Below are 15,750 nucleotides of genomic sequence, written 5' to 3'. Positions count from 1 at the left end.
AAGTACTAAGTCAAAGGTGCAGTCTGAAGTTAGGACAGAAGTTCTTAACACTTTGGTGTACATCAGAATTACCTGGAGGGCTTGTTAAAATCCAGATTACTGGTCCCAGAGAATTTCTGAGTTAGTAGATTTAGCGTGTTTTCTGAAAATTTGCATTTATAACAAGCTATTGAATGCTATTGGTGTTATTGGTCTAAACACATCTTATGAACCACTTCTCTCCATTATTAAAAGAATGTTATTGTTAAGTGTTGTCAAGTCGGTTCTGACTCATAGTGGAATTGTTGTTGTTGTTAAGTGCCGTCGAGTCGATTCCGACCCATAGCGACCCTGTATAGGGTTTCTAAGGAGCAGTTGGTGAGCTTGAACCACCGACCTTGCAGTTCAAATGGCTTTGCAGTCTGGCGCATTAACCCACAGCGCCTCACCAGGGCTCCAATAGTGGAATTAGGTCAAAATAATAGCAAGAAGATAATATAAATAATTCTAAAATACTGTAAGTTAAGCACGCTCCTTTTAAATAATCTACAAATTAAAGAAGAATGGAAATAACACACCACACTTTAATAAAAGCCAGAAATATGAAATATCAAAGCCTTTGGTATTAAAAAAAGTATAAAGTATTTACCTTAAATGTTTGTACAACAAAGATTAATATTATAGATTTAAGCATGTAGAAAAAGAAGAGCAAATAAATCCAAGGAAAAAAATAATAAAAAGTCAATAAAATGAAAAATACGTATACAACAGTGAGAGTCAATAAACAAAAAGTTGGTTCTTTGTAAAGTTTAATAATGGAGGGTCAATGAAAAAGAGAAAGACCTCCAACATGATGGATTGACACAGTGGCAGCAGCAGTGTGTTTAAACATAACAGTTGTGAGGATGGTACAGGACTGGGGCAGTATTTTGTTCTGTTGTACATAGGGTCACTATGAGTTGGCACCAATTTGATGACACCTAACAGTAACAACACAGTTTCATAAAGTTAATAAAGGACTTCTGCTTCCAATTAAGGTGAAGTAACAGGACTGAATTTATTGTACTACATGAACCCAGTGATAAAACAGATAAAACATATGAAACAATTGTTTTTCAAGAGATTAGACATTAGGCAACAAAGGACAGTGATCCCTAAGAAATGGTAGACAGGGTAAGGTCTACAGTTGTGCCAGCCTACTGCCTGGAGAGAGTTTCCAGGGCACAATGAAGTAGTAACTCAGAGATCTCCCTGAGTTAAATAAGGTGGCTCTGGGATGTCAGGAAGTGTAAGGTGGCTGGAGCTCTCAGAGCAGCATACTGATGAGTAAAGAGCTACATAAAGAGAGAATTCTGGAGATATATAGTGAGTTGCCTCTTGAGACTTCAACTAGTTACTGATCAATACATTAGTAAGGGGGAACTATGTGAAACTGGGTAGAGAACCACCAGAAATGATCAGTGTGAACAGTTGCCAAGACATACAGAGGCAGGCATAGTTTGGGTTCCCACCACCTTGAGGTAGAGAACTTAAAAGGATTTGTCTCAGTAGTGGCAAAATTATCCCTATACTAAAATACTACTGTAGTCTACCTACACTATTGCAAAGTAAAGCTCAAAAGAATCATACCAGTTTTAAATCATTAAAATATTTGTTGTTTATTTAATTATTGTATTTAATTCACGTACCATAAAATTCATCCTTTCAAAAAATTCAGTGATTTTTTTTCTTCTCTGAAAAGAAACTTTGTACTGTTAACAGGTACTCCCCACCCCATCCTCTCTGTGTCTCCTGGTAACCACTAACCTATTTCTTGTCTCTCTAAGATTGCTTATTCTGAGCATTTCATACAAATTGAATCATAATATATAGCCTTTTGTGTCTACCTTCTTTTACTAGCACAATGTTTTCAAGTTTCAGCCATGTTGTAGTATATATCAGTACTTAATTCCTGTTGTCAAATAATTGTGCCTCAGAAGAAAGATCAAAAGCTTGAATTGTTAAGTGCTGTTGAGTCAATTCTGACCCATAGCGACCCTGTATAGGGTTTCCCAGGAGCAGCTGGTGAGCTTGAACCGCCAACCTTGCAGTTCAAACGGCTTTGCAGTCTGGTGCATTAACCCACAGTGCCACACCAGGACTGTTAGGAATACAAAACTATCTCACACTAAGCTTTCACAGTGTCTGGCATCCAGAACCCCCAAAAAAACTATCAGGTACAACAAAACATAAAACCCTTAATGAGGAAAAATTTCAGTCTTTCAAAATGGGTCCAAAAGCATCAAGGATGATTAGTAGGAAAGGACATTAAAATAGTTATTGTAACTATATTTCATAGAGAAGTTAAAGGAAATACTGAGCATGTTATATTGACATATGTAAGATATAAAGAACACTCAGATAAAAATTTTAGTGTTTACTTTGAAAATTACACTGATGGGATTAACAGAAAGTTAGACATATTGTAGAAGGAAAAATTAGTGAACTTAAAGATTTAAGAAATGAAAGCTAATCTAAACTGAAATGAAATGCAGAAAAAAATGAGTATTAAAAACTAAGCAGTATATTAATAAACTGTGGGGACAATTTCAAGCAACCTAATTTTCATTAAAGTTGTAGTTGAAGTTCTTAGATGGGAATATGGATCTACATAAAGAAGTGAAAAGTGTTGGAAATGATAAGTACATGGGAAAATAAAATAGTTTTTCTTATTTATTTAATCTCTTTAAAAGATAATACCCATTGCCATTAAGTTGATTCCAACTCATAGTGTAATAGCATCTCATCTTTCTCCCATGGAGTGGCTAGTGGTTTTGAACTACTGATTTTCAGTTAGCAGCCCAATGTTTAACTCACTGCACCATCAAGGCTCTTCTTTTAAAGGCAATAGACTATTAATAATAAAAATGTATTATGCAATCAGAGCAACAATGAGATATGATCTCACCCCAGCATTACTAGTGAAATTGAAAAAACAACAACAGAAAACCACAAGAAGGGTATAGAGACTGGAGTCTTCATACACTGCTGGTGGAACACTAAAATGGAAATGTTACCATTTCCGCTGTGGAAAATGGTACAGCACTTCCTTCAAAAGTTGGAAATCAAAATTCCATTATGACACAATAATCCTTCCTGGGATACAAGGGTGAGTAAAAATTATCCATAATCTAGCTGTAGAAATTATTTCAACTTTTAGAAAAGACAAATACATCATTTTTCAACATAATCTCCTTACTTTTCAATACATTTTATCCATCTGTCAACAAGCTTTCCTTTTCCCTTATTTAAAAAATGTTTAGACTGAACTGCAAGCCACGAATGCATCATTGTCTTCACTTCTTCATTAGAGGTGAATCTTAGTCCTCGTAGGACTGCTTTCAGGGGACCAAAGAGGTGAAAGTCTGATGGACCAAGTTCAGGATTATAAGGAGGGTGCTTTAACACCTCAAAACAAACTTTTTGCAGAGTTTCAGCATTGTGGGCAGAGGTGTGTGGACGTGTCTTTTCAGGCATGCTCACAATGCCCTTGCATAGCAGTCCTCTGAGTTTAATCCGAAGTTGAGGCTTCAGCTCTTTATTGAGCATCTCACTGTAAGGAGCACTGTTGATTGTTGAATGTTTTTACTGATAGTGTTCCAATACTGGCCCTTGAGAATCCCAGAAAACTGAGCATCAGTTTTCCAGCTGTTGATTGACTTTTGAACTTTACCTTGCTTGTCAGCTGAGTATGTTTCCATTCCATACTCTGCCATTTACTCTCAGGCTCATAGTGATGAATCCATGTCTAGTCACCAGGAACAATTTTTAAAAAAGAAGCTTTTACCTTCCTATGAGTATCAGTCCAAATTTTATTTGTGTATGTCCAGGTTCACACCTGCACAGCAGTGATCTTGAACAGAAGTGCTAAGACAGTGCCGCAAACAGAAAATTTTAATACAGTAGAAGTGTGGCTAAATTTTGCCCATATCCTATATCCTAGATCAGTAAGAGCTGTGGAACAAATAGATCTGTGCACATCATGTTCATCACAGCACTAGTCACAAAAGCAAAAATATAGAAACAGTCTTAAGTGCCCAACAATGGAAGAATGTATACACAAACTATGGTGCTTACACATAATGAAATGCTATGCAGCATTAAAGAATAACAATGAATCTGTGAAATGCCTCATAATAAGGATGAACGTTTAGGACGTGGTGCTGAATGAAATTAGTCACAAAAGGACAAATACTGTATGTGACCACTGTTAAAAAATGTCAAAACAAAAGGCTTTAGATAACCAGATCTGGATGGGGAAGGGAGGGTAATTACTGGCTAGAGGGTGGACATGTGTTAACTTGGGTGAAGGGGAAGACAATATACAGTAAGAGGAAGGTCAGCAAAAACATTATAGAGGCAGGGGAAGATACTGAGAGGAGTAAGAGTTAAAGGCAAGAGAAATAAATACTGTTAAATACACAGTATATATCACCTGAAATACTGGTGATCTATGGGTAAAGATTTACACCCTCGGAAACCCTGTACAGGGTCGCTATGGGTCGGAACCGATTCGACGGCACTTAACAACAACAACATGGGAGATGCATGGGTAGATGCACAGGCTGAGCAGGTATGGGAGGGAGACTGGGAATATATCCATGAATATATGTTCTACATTGGATATCTGCACATATGTATTTATCTCTATTGCAAATATATTTAGGGAGCTCTGGTAGCGTAGTGGTTACGAATCAGGCTGCTAATCTCACAGTCAGCAGTTTGACACTACCAGCTGTTCCGCAGGAGAAAGATGAGGGTTTCTGCTCCTGTAAAGATTTACAGCCTCAGAAACCCTGTACAGGGTCACTATGAGTAGGAACTGACTCGACGGCACGTAACTACAACAATAGCAAATATATTTATGAATGTGGTGAAGCACACAGGGGGCAAAGTTATGAAAACTTAGACATAACCAAATGCTTTTAGGGAATTAGTTGCTGGGCCTGGGGACTCAGGACCATGGTCTCAAGGAATAACAAGGTCTATTGGCATAACATAGTTCATAAAGACATTGTTCTGCATCTTGTTGAGTAGCTACTGGGGTCTTAAGAGCTTGTAAATGGCCATCTAAGATACAATTCTTGGTCTTTCGCTGACCCAGAGGAAAGAAGAGTGATGAAAATCAAAGACACGTTGAAACCGTTAGTCCAACAAACTAATGGACCACAGGAACATCAGTCTCCACAATTCTGAAACCAGAAATAGATGGTGCCCAGCTACCATGACCAACTGCTCTGTAAGGGATCATGTTAGAAGGTTCTGTCTGAATAGAGTAGGAGAAAAATGTGGAACAGAACTCAATATCATAAAAGATGCCAGGCTTACTGGGCAGAGACTGGTAGAACCCCCAAGACTATGACTCTCAGTCACCCATTAGGTCTGGATATGAACTCACACCCATGGTTCAGTTTTCAGCCAAATAGTAGACAGATCTATAAGAGGATCAGCAACATTAAGGATATTCTTACACCTGTCAACCATTTGAGATAAAAGGAGCATCATTTACCCAAGGAAAAAGGTCAGAATGGTTGGCAAAGGAGGAGGAATGGGAACAGAAAACACAGGGAGGAAGTGATGTTACATTGTGGGTATTGTATTCATAGTGATGGAACAAAATTCATATGAATTGTTGGATGGAAAACTGATGTGTTCTGTAAACCTTAACCCAACTTGCAGTAAACGTTTTAAAAGTTTTAAAACATACCCCTCAAAAAATGCATTAATTGATAAAATAACGAAGTTATCAATTAGACAAAAAGGAAGAATAAAATGAATTTTTTTAAAATATGAAGAGTCTTGATGAGTTAATGCACTAGACTGCAAGGTCAGTTTGAACTACAAGGTAGGCAGTTCAAGTTAATCAGCCGCTCTTGCATTAGATAGGGTTGCTGTGAGTCAGAACCGACTCAACAGCAATTAACAACAATAAAAGAGTAGATATTAATACACTAGAAAATAAAGATTTATGTGATTATTTCACTAAATTTCTTAGGAAAATAGGAAAGAATATATAATATGGTTCCATTTACACTTAGTTCAAAAGTGAAAAAAACGAATCAATAGTGATAGAACTTTATATACTAATTACCGATGGCTGGAAACTGGAAATGAATAATAACTGGCTGACTTATGGAGAGTGCATGAGGGAGGATCCTAGGGTAATGTTCCACATCAGCAGTTCTGGAAGTGTGATCTGTGGTCCTCTGGGTAACAGACCTTTTTAGGGATCCCATTAGGTCAAAACTGTTTCACAGTAACACAAAGATGGTGTTTGCATTTTGTTCTATTTGCATTTGTACTGATGCAATGAAAGCATTGGTGTGTAGAACTCCTGCCATCTTAGCACAGATCAAGGCAGTGGCACCCAACTTTGTTGTTAAGTTCCATCAAGTTGGTTCCAGCTCATGACAGTCCTATGTACAACAGAACAAAACACTGCGTGGTCCTGCTCCATCTATACAATTGCTGCTACACTTGAGCAAATTGTTGCTGCCACTGTGCCAGTATATCTTGTTGGGGGTCTCCCTCTTTTTCACTGACGCTCCACTTTATCAAGCATGATGTCCTTCTCCAGGGACATGTCCCTTCTGATAATGTGTCCCAAATATGAGATACAAAGTCTGGAAATCTTGGTGTGTAAGGAGCATTTGAAGTCCTGGAGTAGCACTGTGGGAGAGTGCTCTAGACTGCAAGGTCAGTTTGAACCACCAGGTTGAGACTCATTAGTCGCTCCTTGGAAACCCTGTATCGGGTCACTATGAGTCAGAAGTGACTCAATGGCGTTTGACAACAACAAGGAGCGTTCTGACTATATGCTTCTTTCAGCACAGATTTGATTATTCTTCTGGCAGTCAATGGTACTTAAAATACTCTTCTACAACACCATAATTCAAATGGATCAGTTCTTCTGTGGTCTTCTTTATTCGTTGTTCGTCTTTTACATGCATATGATTGAAAATACCGTGCTTGGGTCAGGTGCACCTTAAACCTCAAACTTACATCTTTGTTCTTCAACACTTTAAAGAGGTCTTGTACAACAGATTTTCCTAATGAAATACGTTGTTTGATTACTTGACTGCTGCTTTATGAGTGTTGATGGTGGATTCAAGCAAAGATTCAGTCTTTTCTCCATTTATCATGATGCTATTTATTGCTCCAGTAGTGATGATTTTTGTTTTCTTTACATTGAGGTGCAGCCCATACTGAAGGCTGTCGTCTTTGATCTTCATCAGTAAGTATTTTTAGTCCACTTCGCTTTCAGCAAGCACGGTTGTATCATCTGCGAATTGCAGGTTGTTAATAAGTGTTCCTCAAATCCAGATGCCATGTTGTTCTTCATATAATCCAGCTTCTTGGATTATTTGTTCAGCATACAGATTTAATAAGTATGGTGAAAGACTGTAACCCCGGCACACACCTTTTCTGATCTTAAACCATTCAGTGTCTGTGTTCTGTTCAAACGACTGCCTCTTGGTAGATTATGTTCCCCATGAGTACGATCAAGTGTTCAAGAATATTCATTCTGTGCAATGTAGTCCATAGCTTGTCATGATTTTTAAAGTACACATTTTCTGGTATTCTCTGCTTTCAGCCAAGATCCATGTGATGTCAGCAGTGGTATCCCTCCTTTCATGTTCTGAATCAGATTTGAACTCGTGGGAGTACCCCATCAGTGTATTGTTGCAGCTGTTTTAAAATTATCTTTAGCAATATTTTACTTGCATGCAATATTAATGATACTGTGTGATGATTTCTGCATCCTGTTGGGTCACCTCTCTTTGGAATAGGCACAGATATGGATCTTTTCCAGTCAGTTGGCCAGGTATTTGTCTTCCAGATTTCTTGGCCTTGGTGAGAGTCTCTGGTGCTGCATCACTTTGTTGTAAGATTTCTATTTGTATTCCATCAATTCTTGGGTCTTCGTTCTTCAGTGCACATTGAAGGTCTTCCTTCAGTACCATTGGCTTTTAATCATATGCTGTCTCTTGAAATGGTGTAACTTTTTTTTTTTTTTGGTATAGTGATTTTGTGTATTCCTTCAATCTTCTTTTGATGCTTTCTGCATTTCTCAATCTTGTGCTGAAAGAATTTTTCAGTAATCAAATCAAGGCTTGAGTTTTTTACTCAGCTCTTTCAACTCCAGATATGCTGAGCATGTCCATCCATTTTGGTTTTCCAACTCCAGATACTTACACATTTCTTTATAATATTTTACTTTATCTTCTCGAGCTGCCCTTTGCAATTTTTGTTTAACTCTTTTACCACATCATTTCTTCCATTTGGTTTTAGCATCTCTACACTGGAGAACAAGTCTCAGAATCACTTCTGACATTCATTTTGATCTTTTCTTTCTTGTCTTCTTCATGACCTTTTATTTCTTCTTTATGATGTTCTTGATGATATACTACAACTCTTCTGGTCTTTGGTCATTTGCATAATTACATCAAATTTGTTTTTGAGATGATCTCTAAATCCAGGTGTGATATATTCAAGATTGTACTTGTTTTAATTTTCTTCAACTTCAGCCTGAACTTGTATATGAGCAATTGATGATCTGTTCCACAGTCTGCCCTGGTCTTGTTTTGGCTGATAATATGGAACTCTTCCACCGTCTCTTACCACAGATGTAGTCAGTTTGATTTCTTTGTGTTCCATCTGGTGAAGTTCATGTGTATAATTGTCTTTCATGTTGTTTAAAAAGGTATTTGTAATTAATAAGTCATAGTTTTGAAAAATTCTGTTTTGCATTCTCCAGCATAATTTCTCTCACCAAGGCCATATTTTCCAATGACTGATCCTTCTTTGTTCCCAATCTTTGCCTTCCAATCCCCAGTAATTACCAATACATCTTCATTGCATGCTTGATCAATTTCAGACTGAACTAGTTTGTTAGATTCTTTAGTGTCATCATCACCAACTTTAGTGGTTGGCTTGTAAACTTGAAAAATAGTGATATTAACTGGTTTTCTTGTAGACTTGTGGACATTATCCTATCACAGACAACATTATACTGCAAGATAGATGATTTTTTGATGATTAATGCAACACCATTCCTATTCAATTTGTCATTCTGGCATAGTAAAGCATGTGATTGTCAGATTCAAAATGGCCAATACCAATCAATTTCAGCTCACTAATGCCTAGAATTGAATTCTGCTGTGGCACTGTAGCATAAGTGCTGGATCATAAGGTCAGTTTGAACTGCAAGGTCAATAGTTCAAACTCACCAGCTGCTCATCAGAAACCCTATATAGGCTCCCTATGGGCCAGAATCGACTTGACTGTTCAACAACAACAACAACAATGCTTATGATACTGATGTTCCATTTCATTTTTGACACCTTCCAGTTTTCCTTGATTCAACTAATAGTCATTATATTCTTTACTGTCACACACACTCAGTTTAAAACAAACCAAAAAAGGTCTGTTTAAGAACATCTCTGGGAAGCAGGATAAGCAGTTTTATTGTTAAAACTTATCCCTTAAGTGGGCATCTTTTTAATATTCTTTGTGAAATGAGTGTGTACACCTAAAGCACTTCTACATAACAAAGCACAGTGATTGCTCAGTTAGTGACTTGTAATTGTAAGTTGGTCTGACTTGGTTTGTTTATGGACCCCTGACTGTACTTGAAAGAACAAGAAGTTTTTTGAAAAAGGAACAAAGTGAACCTGTCACTTAAAGAAAGTTAATTGACACTATCTGCTACCAGTGACAAAGTTTAATCTTTTAGCAGTAATTAGAACTTTGGAAAACTTGTATTCACCACAGTAACCCTGATCGGTTTCTATTCTTTAAAGACTCTTCTAATGAGATCTGTGGTGATATTAGTAAATGTGGTTTAGAAAAAAAAATTGTATAATGAAGTATGTCAATATCTAGAAGTTCTGTATTACTAAATAAACCAGTATTTTCTAAGCAACCAATGCATAATTTACAAAATCAGCTTTCACATTAGCTCTAATCTTTTAAAAAAACGAACCTTGATGTGCTTTGGTATACTATTAAGAAAGACTGTTCTTAGCTATGTAAAAAATTTAATTTAAGCGCTTTTTCCTTTTTCAATATTTATGTAATACTGACTTTTCTTTATATATCTACCCATACCCAGTGCCACTGAATTGATTGCTACTCAGAGCTCCATAGGATTCACTAAGCTGTTTCCTGATCGTTCTCCTAAGGAATTGCTGGTGGGTTGAACCACTGACCTTTGGTTTAGCAGCCCAATGTTTAACCCACTGCGCCACCCAGGCTCCAATATTACATTTCTTTGTATAATCTTGGAATATATTGAATGCAGAAGCAGATGTGATAATACAGCTGTTTTATACTATTAAGGTACACATTGAGATTTGCAAAAATATAAAACAATACCACTCTTCTCGTTTTAATTATTTATTGGTGAGTTGTTTCCCATGTCACTCTAGTTATTGACAGGAATCCTGGTGTGGTGCTGTAGAATAAGCACTGGACTGCTAACTACAAGGTCAGTTCAAACCTACCAGTTTGTCCTTGGAAACCCTTAAAGGGTCGCTATGAGTCACATTCCCACTCAGTGGCACTAACAACAACAAATATGGTACGCATATCAACATGAACAAAATTTCCTTGTCTTCTCACATTTTGAGACTAAACAGAATTCTGATAGCAAAGTTTTGAGAATTGCTGTTTTATACTTTGACTTAGGTGGTGATTATATGAGTTTGCCTACTTTGTAATAAATAAAATAATAACTTCTGTACTTTTTCCAGTCTTTGTATTATATTTAATAAAAGTGTTTATCTGCCTTCAAATAAAATTAAGAGGACTTGTCTGGGATCGTGGAGAATATTCCTGGCCTGAGTGATGGCAAAAATGAACAGCTAAAAAAAGGACCATGGGTGCTTATAATTTGTTGATACTGTTCTTTTTTATAGTTTTGAAATTATTCTTGTGAAACCCTTAAGATGATTTTGATAAAATTTTCATTGGAAATACGATGGGGTGGGGGTGGGGGGCTTCAAAAAGTTTGCAGAAAAAATGGAATGAAAAGATAATTAAATTTTTCCATGAACGTTAAAAATCCTCTCATTTTTGCCATAAAAATCTTTGCCAAGGTGTTTTCTTTTTTCTGTCTCATTTTGTAATGCTCTTTCCCTCCTATGTATTCCTGTGTATGTGTTTGTTTTATCTTCTATGAGTGTGAAACAGTCTGGTCTTATCTTAAATACAGGTCCATACATGCTTAGTTTTGCACGTATTCTGCTTCTTGGCAAAAGAATGATGTGTAATCCCATTTACAGCACAAAGAGAAAGATGGTGATAGTTGCTGACTAAATTGGACAAACATGTTACCTACTTATTGAGCAGAAAATGCTGTGAAATTTCTAGTTACTTATTAGAACTTAAGGAGCTAACTGTCTAGTAGTGTTGTTGTTTTTGATAAGTGCTATTGAGTCAGTTCCGACCCATAGCGACCCTGCATAAGGTTTCCGAGTAGCAGCTGGTGAGCTTGACCCACCGACTTCAGGGTTCATATGACTGTAACAGTCTAGCACATTAACCCACAGCATCATACCAGGAATCCAAAAACTACCTAAACTGCACACAAATGTTTTCGTGAAGTAGAACCTTGAAAAATAAGCTAGTTTGTTCTTTAAAAAATACCTGCATTTCTTTCTAATTACAACATAATAGTGCTTATTATAAACAGATGCAACCACTGTAAAAGTACACTATCAGTGCCGAAGGTCTTTAGGAACTGCCAGTTCCCTGGCAGTTAGTTTATCATTGTTAACACTTTCATGTACAACTTTTCAGTAGCCATGTTATTGTTGTTACTTAAAATTGGATTACATTTATGATTTTGCATATGTGTTTCTAATTTTCAATATTTTGAACACTATGATTCCTATAGTTTTAAGCAAAAATACCCAGTTTATTTTTGTTTCTGTCTTTTGAAGCCTAACATTTTGATAGAATGATATTCCCGTTTTGCTTAAAGATTGAGCAAAAGCAAATTTTATGCATTACAAGATATGTAACAGTATAAAGGTGCTATAATTCTCACTCATTATGTGATGATAAACTATATTTGATAGTAAGTTGAATTCATGTACCTTGTGTGGTGCCACTGTAGCATCAGCACTGGCTGGGAACCACAAGGTTGGCAGTTTAAACACACCACCTGCTCCTTGGGTTGCTATGACTCAGACCCAACTTGATGGCACTTAACAACAGACAGAATCCTGAAGTTCTATTGTGGCACTGTAGAATAAACACTGTACCGCAAGGTTAGTTTGAGCTACAAGGTTGATGGTTTGAACCACAAACCATTTGCTCTTTGGAAAGCCTATACAAGGTCACTGTGATTCAGAACCTGCTTGACAGCATTTAACAAAAACAAAAACAAACAAAAAGACGAAAGTTCTGTGTGGCTTTGTAGGATGAATACTAAGATAATTGCAAAGTTGGTACATTAAACCCACCTGCTATTCCTTGGAAACTCTTGACAGGGTCACTATGAATTGGAACCAACTCATCTGCACTTAATAACAGTAGACAGAATATATCCTTTAGTTTGACAGTCATTTCAAGGTAAACGTAATGTTAGTGAATGTTGTGAAGTGCTGTTGAGTTGGTTTTGACCCATAGCGACCGTGTATAGGGTTTCTGAGGAGTGGCTGGTGATCTTGAATTACCAACTTTGCGGTTCAAACTAATGTTGCAGTAAAGCACATTAACTAACCCACAGCGCCACACTAGGACTCTAGTGTTAGTGATTGGAGCATGAAATTAGGGTAAGCAACATAGTAAAGACCACTAACCATTTTTTTTATTTCTGCCATTTGCTGCTTCAGTTGTATTTTTATAGACTTGATGAAAAAAATAATCATTATATTTAAAAAAATTGTTTTCATTCTAGGTAACGCTGTACAACACTGATCAGGATGGTAGTGATAGCCCACGTAGTAGCCTTAACAACAGTCTCTCAGACCAGAGTTTGGCATCTGTTAATTTGAACAGTGTTGGAAGTGTGCATAGTTATACACCGGTAAGTCTTAGTGAAGTTAACCTCATTGTTTAATACTCATTTTGTGCATAAAACTAAAACAAATGGAATTGCAATGTAAATAAAAGGTGGTGGTGGTGCGCTGCTGTGGAATCGGTTCTGACTCATAGCAACCCTGTATAGAGTTTAGCAGAAATCCTAATCTTTGTTCTGCGGAACAGCTGGTAGTTTTGAACTGCTGACTGTGAGGTTAGCAGCTCAATTCGTAACAATTACGCTAACAGAGCTCCTTAAATAAAAAGTAAAGATGTACGTTTCTCACTGAAGCAATTCATTTATTAACATTACATTCAAGCTTAAGCAGAACAAATTTCTACCTTGACTGTGTTTTGAGTATTTAATGAGAGGGTTTCAAAAAGTTCATGGAAAAATGAAATGAAATTAAAAGATAGTGGAATTTTTCCATGAACATTTTGAAGGTGTGGCACTGTGGATTAATTCAAGGGACTGCAAAGTCATTTGAACTGTAAAGTCTGGGATTCAAGCTCACCAGCCACTTGACAACACTTAACAACAACATATTACCAGGGATCTGGTGTGCCCCTATGGTGGTAGTTATGTGCCGTGGAGTCACTTTCGACTCAGCGACCCTGTACAGGGTTTCTGCGGCTGTAAATCTTTACAGGAGCAGAATGCCTCATCTTTCTCCCATGGAGCAGCTGGTAGTTTCCAACTGCTGACCTTGCGGTTCGCAGCCCAATTCGTAAGCACTACGCTACCAGAGCTCCTTGGTGTGGCCCTGTGGGGGAGGTTTAAACAGCAAGGTCAGGTCAGAGGTTGATCCTTACCAACCTCTCCTTAGAAACCCTATATGTAGGGTCGCTATGAGTCTGAACCAACTTAACAGCACTTTACAACAACAAATATTTTACCAACTTAGTTATGAATATGCTGTTGTTCTGTATTGTATATGTTTATCTGTTTTACTGTATTCCATATTCAAATGATAAGCAACTATAATAGAAAAAAAAAATTGTACTTCAGTCTAGCAGAGCTACATTGTAAGATTTTCTATAGTTCCTAGAAAAAGATCTTAAAGAGTCTGTATATCAACTTGTTTTCCAGTTGTAGATCTGAAAAGGGAATTCTGCAGACTCCAACGGTTAGGATGTTGTTGTTGTTAGGTGCCATTGGTTCGGTACCGAGTCATAGCGACCCTATGCACACAGAACGAAACACTGCCCGATCCTGGGCCAACCTCACAATTGTTGCCTCGCTTGAGCCCATTGATGCTTCCACTTTGCCAGTCCATGTCACTGGGGGTTTTCCTTTTTTTCTCTGACCCTCCACCTTACCAAACATGATATCCTTCTCCAGCTGCTAGTCCCTTCTGACAATATATGTGAAGTGTGAGAGACAAAGTTTGGCCATCCAGGCCTCCAAGGAGCACTCTGGCTACACTTTTTCCAACACAGATCTGTTGGTTCATTTGGCATCCCACGCACCTTCAATATTCTCCACTAACACCATAACTGAAAAGCATCAGTTCTACTATGGTCTTCCTTATTCACTGTCCAGCTTTCATGTGCATATGAGGTTATTGAAAATACCATGACTTGGGTCAGGCGCACCTTAGTCCTCAAGCTGACATCTTTGCTCTTCAAAACTTTAAAAAGGTCTTGTGCAGCAGATTTACGTAATACAATAGGCCGTTTGATTTCTTGACTACTGCTTCCATGAGTGTTGATAGTTGTTCCAAGAAGAATAAATCCTTGACAACTTTAGTGTTTTCTCTGTTAATAAGAATGTTGTTTATTGGTCCAGTGGTGAGGATTTTTGTTTTCTTTACATGGAGATGCAATCCATAGCGAAGGCTGTGCTCTTTGATCTTCATCAGTAAATATTTTAAGTCCTCTTCACTTTCAGCAAGCAAGGTTGTATCATCAGCATAGCATCAGTTTTACATTCAACAAATCATCTACCTTGTTTCATTACATTGATTATAATCCCCTCCATGTACCTACCTTCAGTTAACAGTATTTCTCTCTATCCACTTTAGCTTTTTTTAAAAAACGCACAAAGAAAGAAAACCGCTCAGGCATATATAATAATTTACTTCTCCAAAGGGCACATTCTACAAGTTGGCTCCTGGCCACCAGCTCTTAGTCCTTCTCTTCTTAGTCCATGAATCTAGAGTCTTCATCTGCTCCCGCTCTCCATGCCCCCATCTCTGCCTCCATCTCTGGCGCTGCTACTTCTCTGGATAAGGTCCCGCATTCTGCTTGTGCGTTCCTCTCTTGATGGTCCTAGGGTCCTCTGTTTCTGGACTGTAAGATCAACCACTCCCCTTTTCTTGTACCTTTACCGTTGTGACAGTCGTGATTAGTCATGATAATAGTTATTCACTGTTGAATCTTATCCTCATCTCTTTTCACCAGACCCATCCAGACAAGATGACAGCCACCCAGTAGGGACTGTTTCTTTCCCCCCATACTCTTAAACTAAACTCCCTCTTGAAACCTTGTAAGCCAGTCACTTCGTGCCTCTATTGCCCCTCATTTTAGGTAGCCAATGTCTTAAGTTGCCTGTCCTTATCTACCCTGTGTACAGAGCGGATAGCATTGATACTTGATTTGAAGACTCTTTCCCTTTCTGTTGGTATTTAGAGTAACTACCGCTCTGAGTATAGGTCAGGTTCATCATGAAGATGTATTTTCTGTCACTGTAACTGTTCCAGT

The 15,750-nt window shown here is 37.7% G+C and overlaps 1 protein-coding gene across 1 annotated transcript in view; it reads left to right on the top strand.

The window, feature by feature from the left end:
* Window positions 1–15,750, top strand: part of FOXJ3 (forkhead box J3) — a gene marked incomplete at its 5' end in the record, with an annotated part of 143,181 nt that overhangs the window by 99,287 nt on the left and 28,144 nt on the right. Inside the window, one exon of the mRNA XM_006839826.1 lies at window positions 12,926–13,054. Coding sequence (XP_006839889.1) covers window positions 12,926–13,054 — 129 coding nt within the window. The remainder of the gene's footprint in view (window positions 1–12,925; window positions 13,055–15,750) is intronic.

Source organism: Chrysochloris asiatica, unplaced genomic scaffold (genome assembly GCF_000296735.1).
Source record: "Chrysochloris asiatica unplaced genomic scaffold, ChrAsi1.0 scaffold00026, whole genome shotgun sequence".
Lineage (NCBI taxonomy): Eukaryota > Metazoa > Chordata > Mammalia > Afrosoricida > Chrysochloridae > Chrysochloris > Chrysochloris asiatica.
Note: the sequence above shows the minus strand (reverse complement) of the source record. Positions and strands in the feature narration are given on the sequence as shown.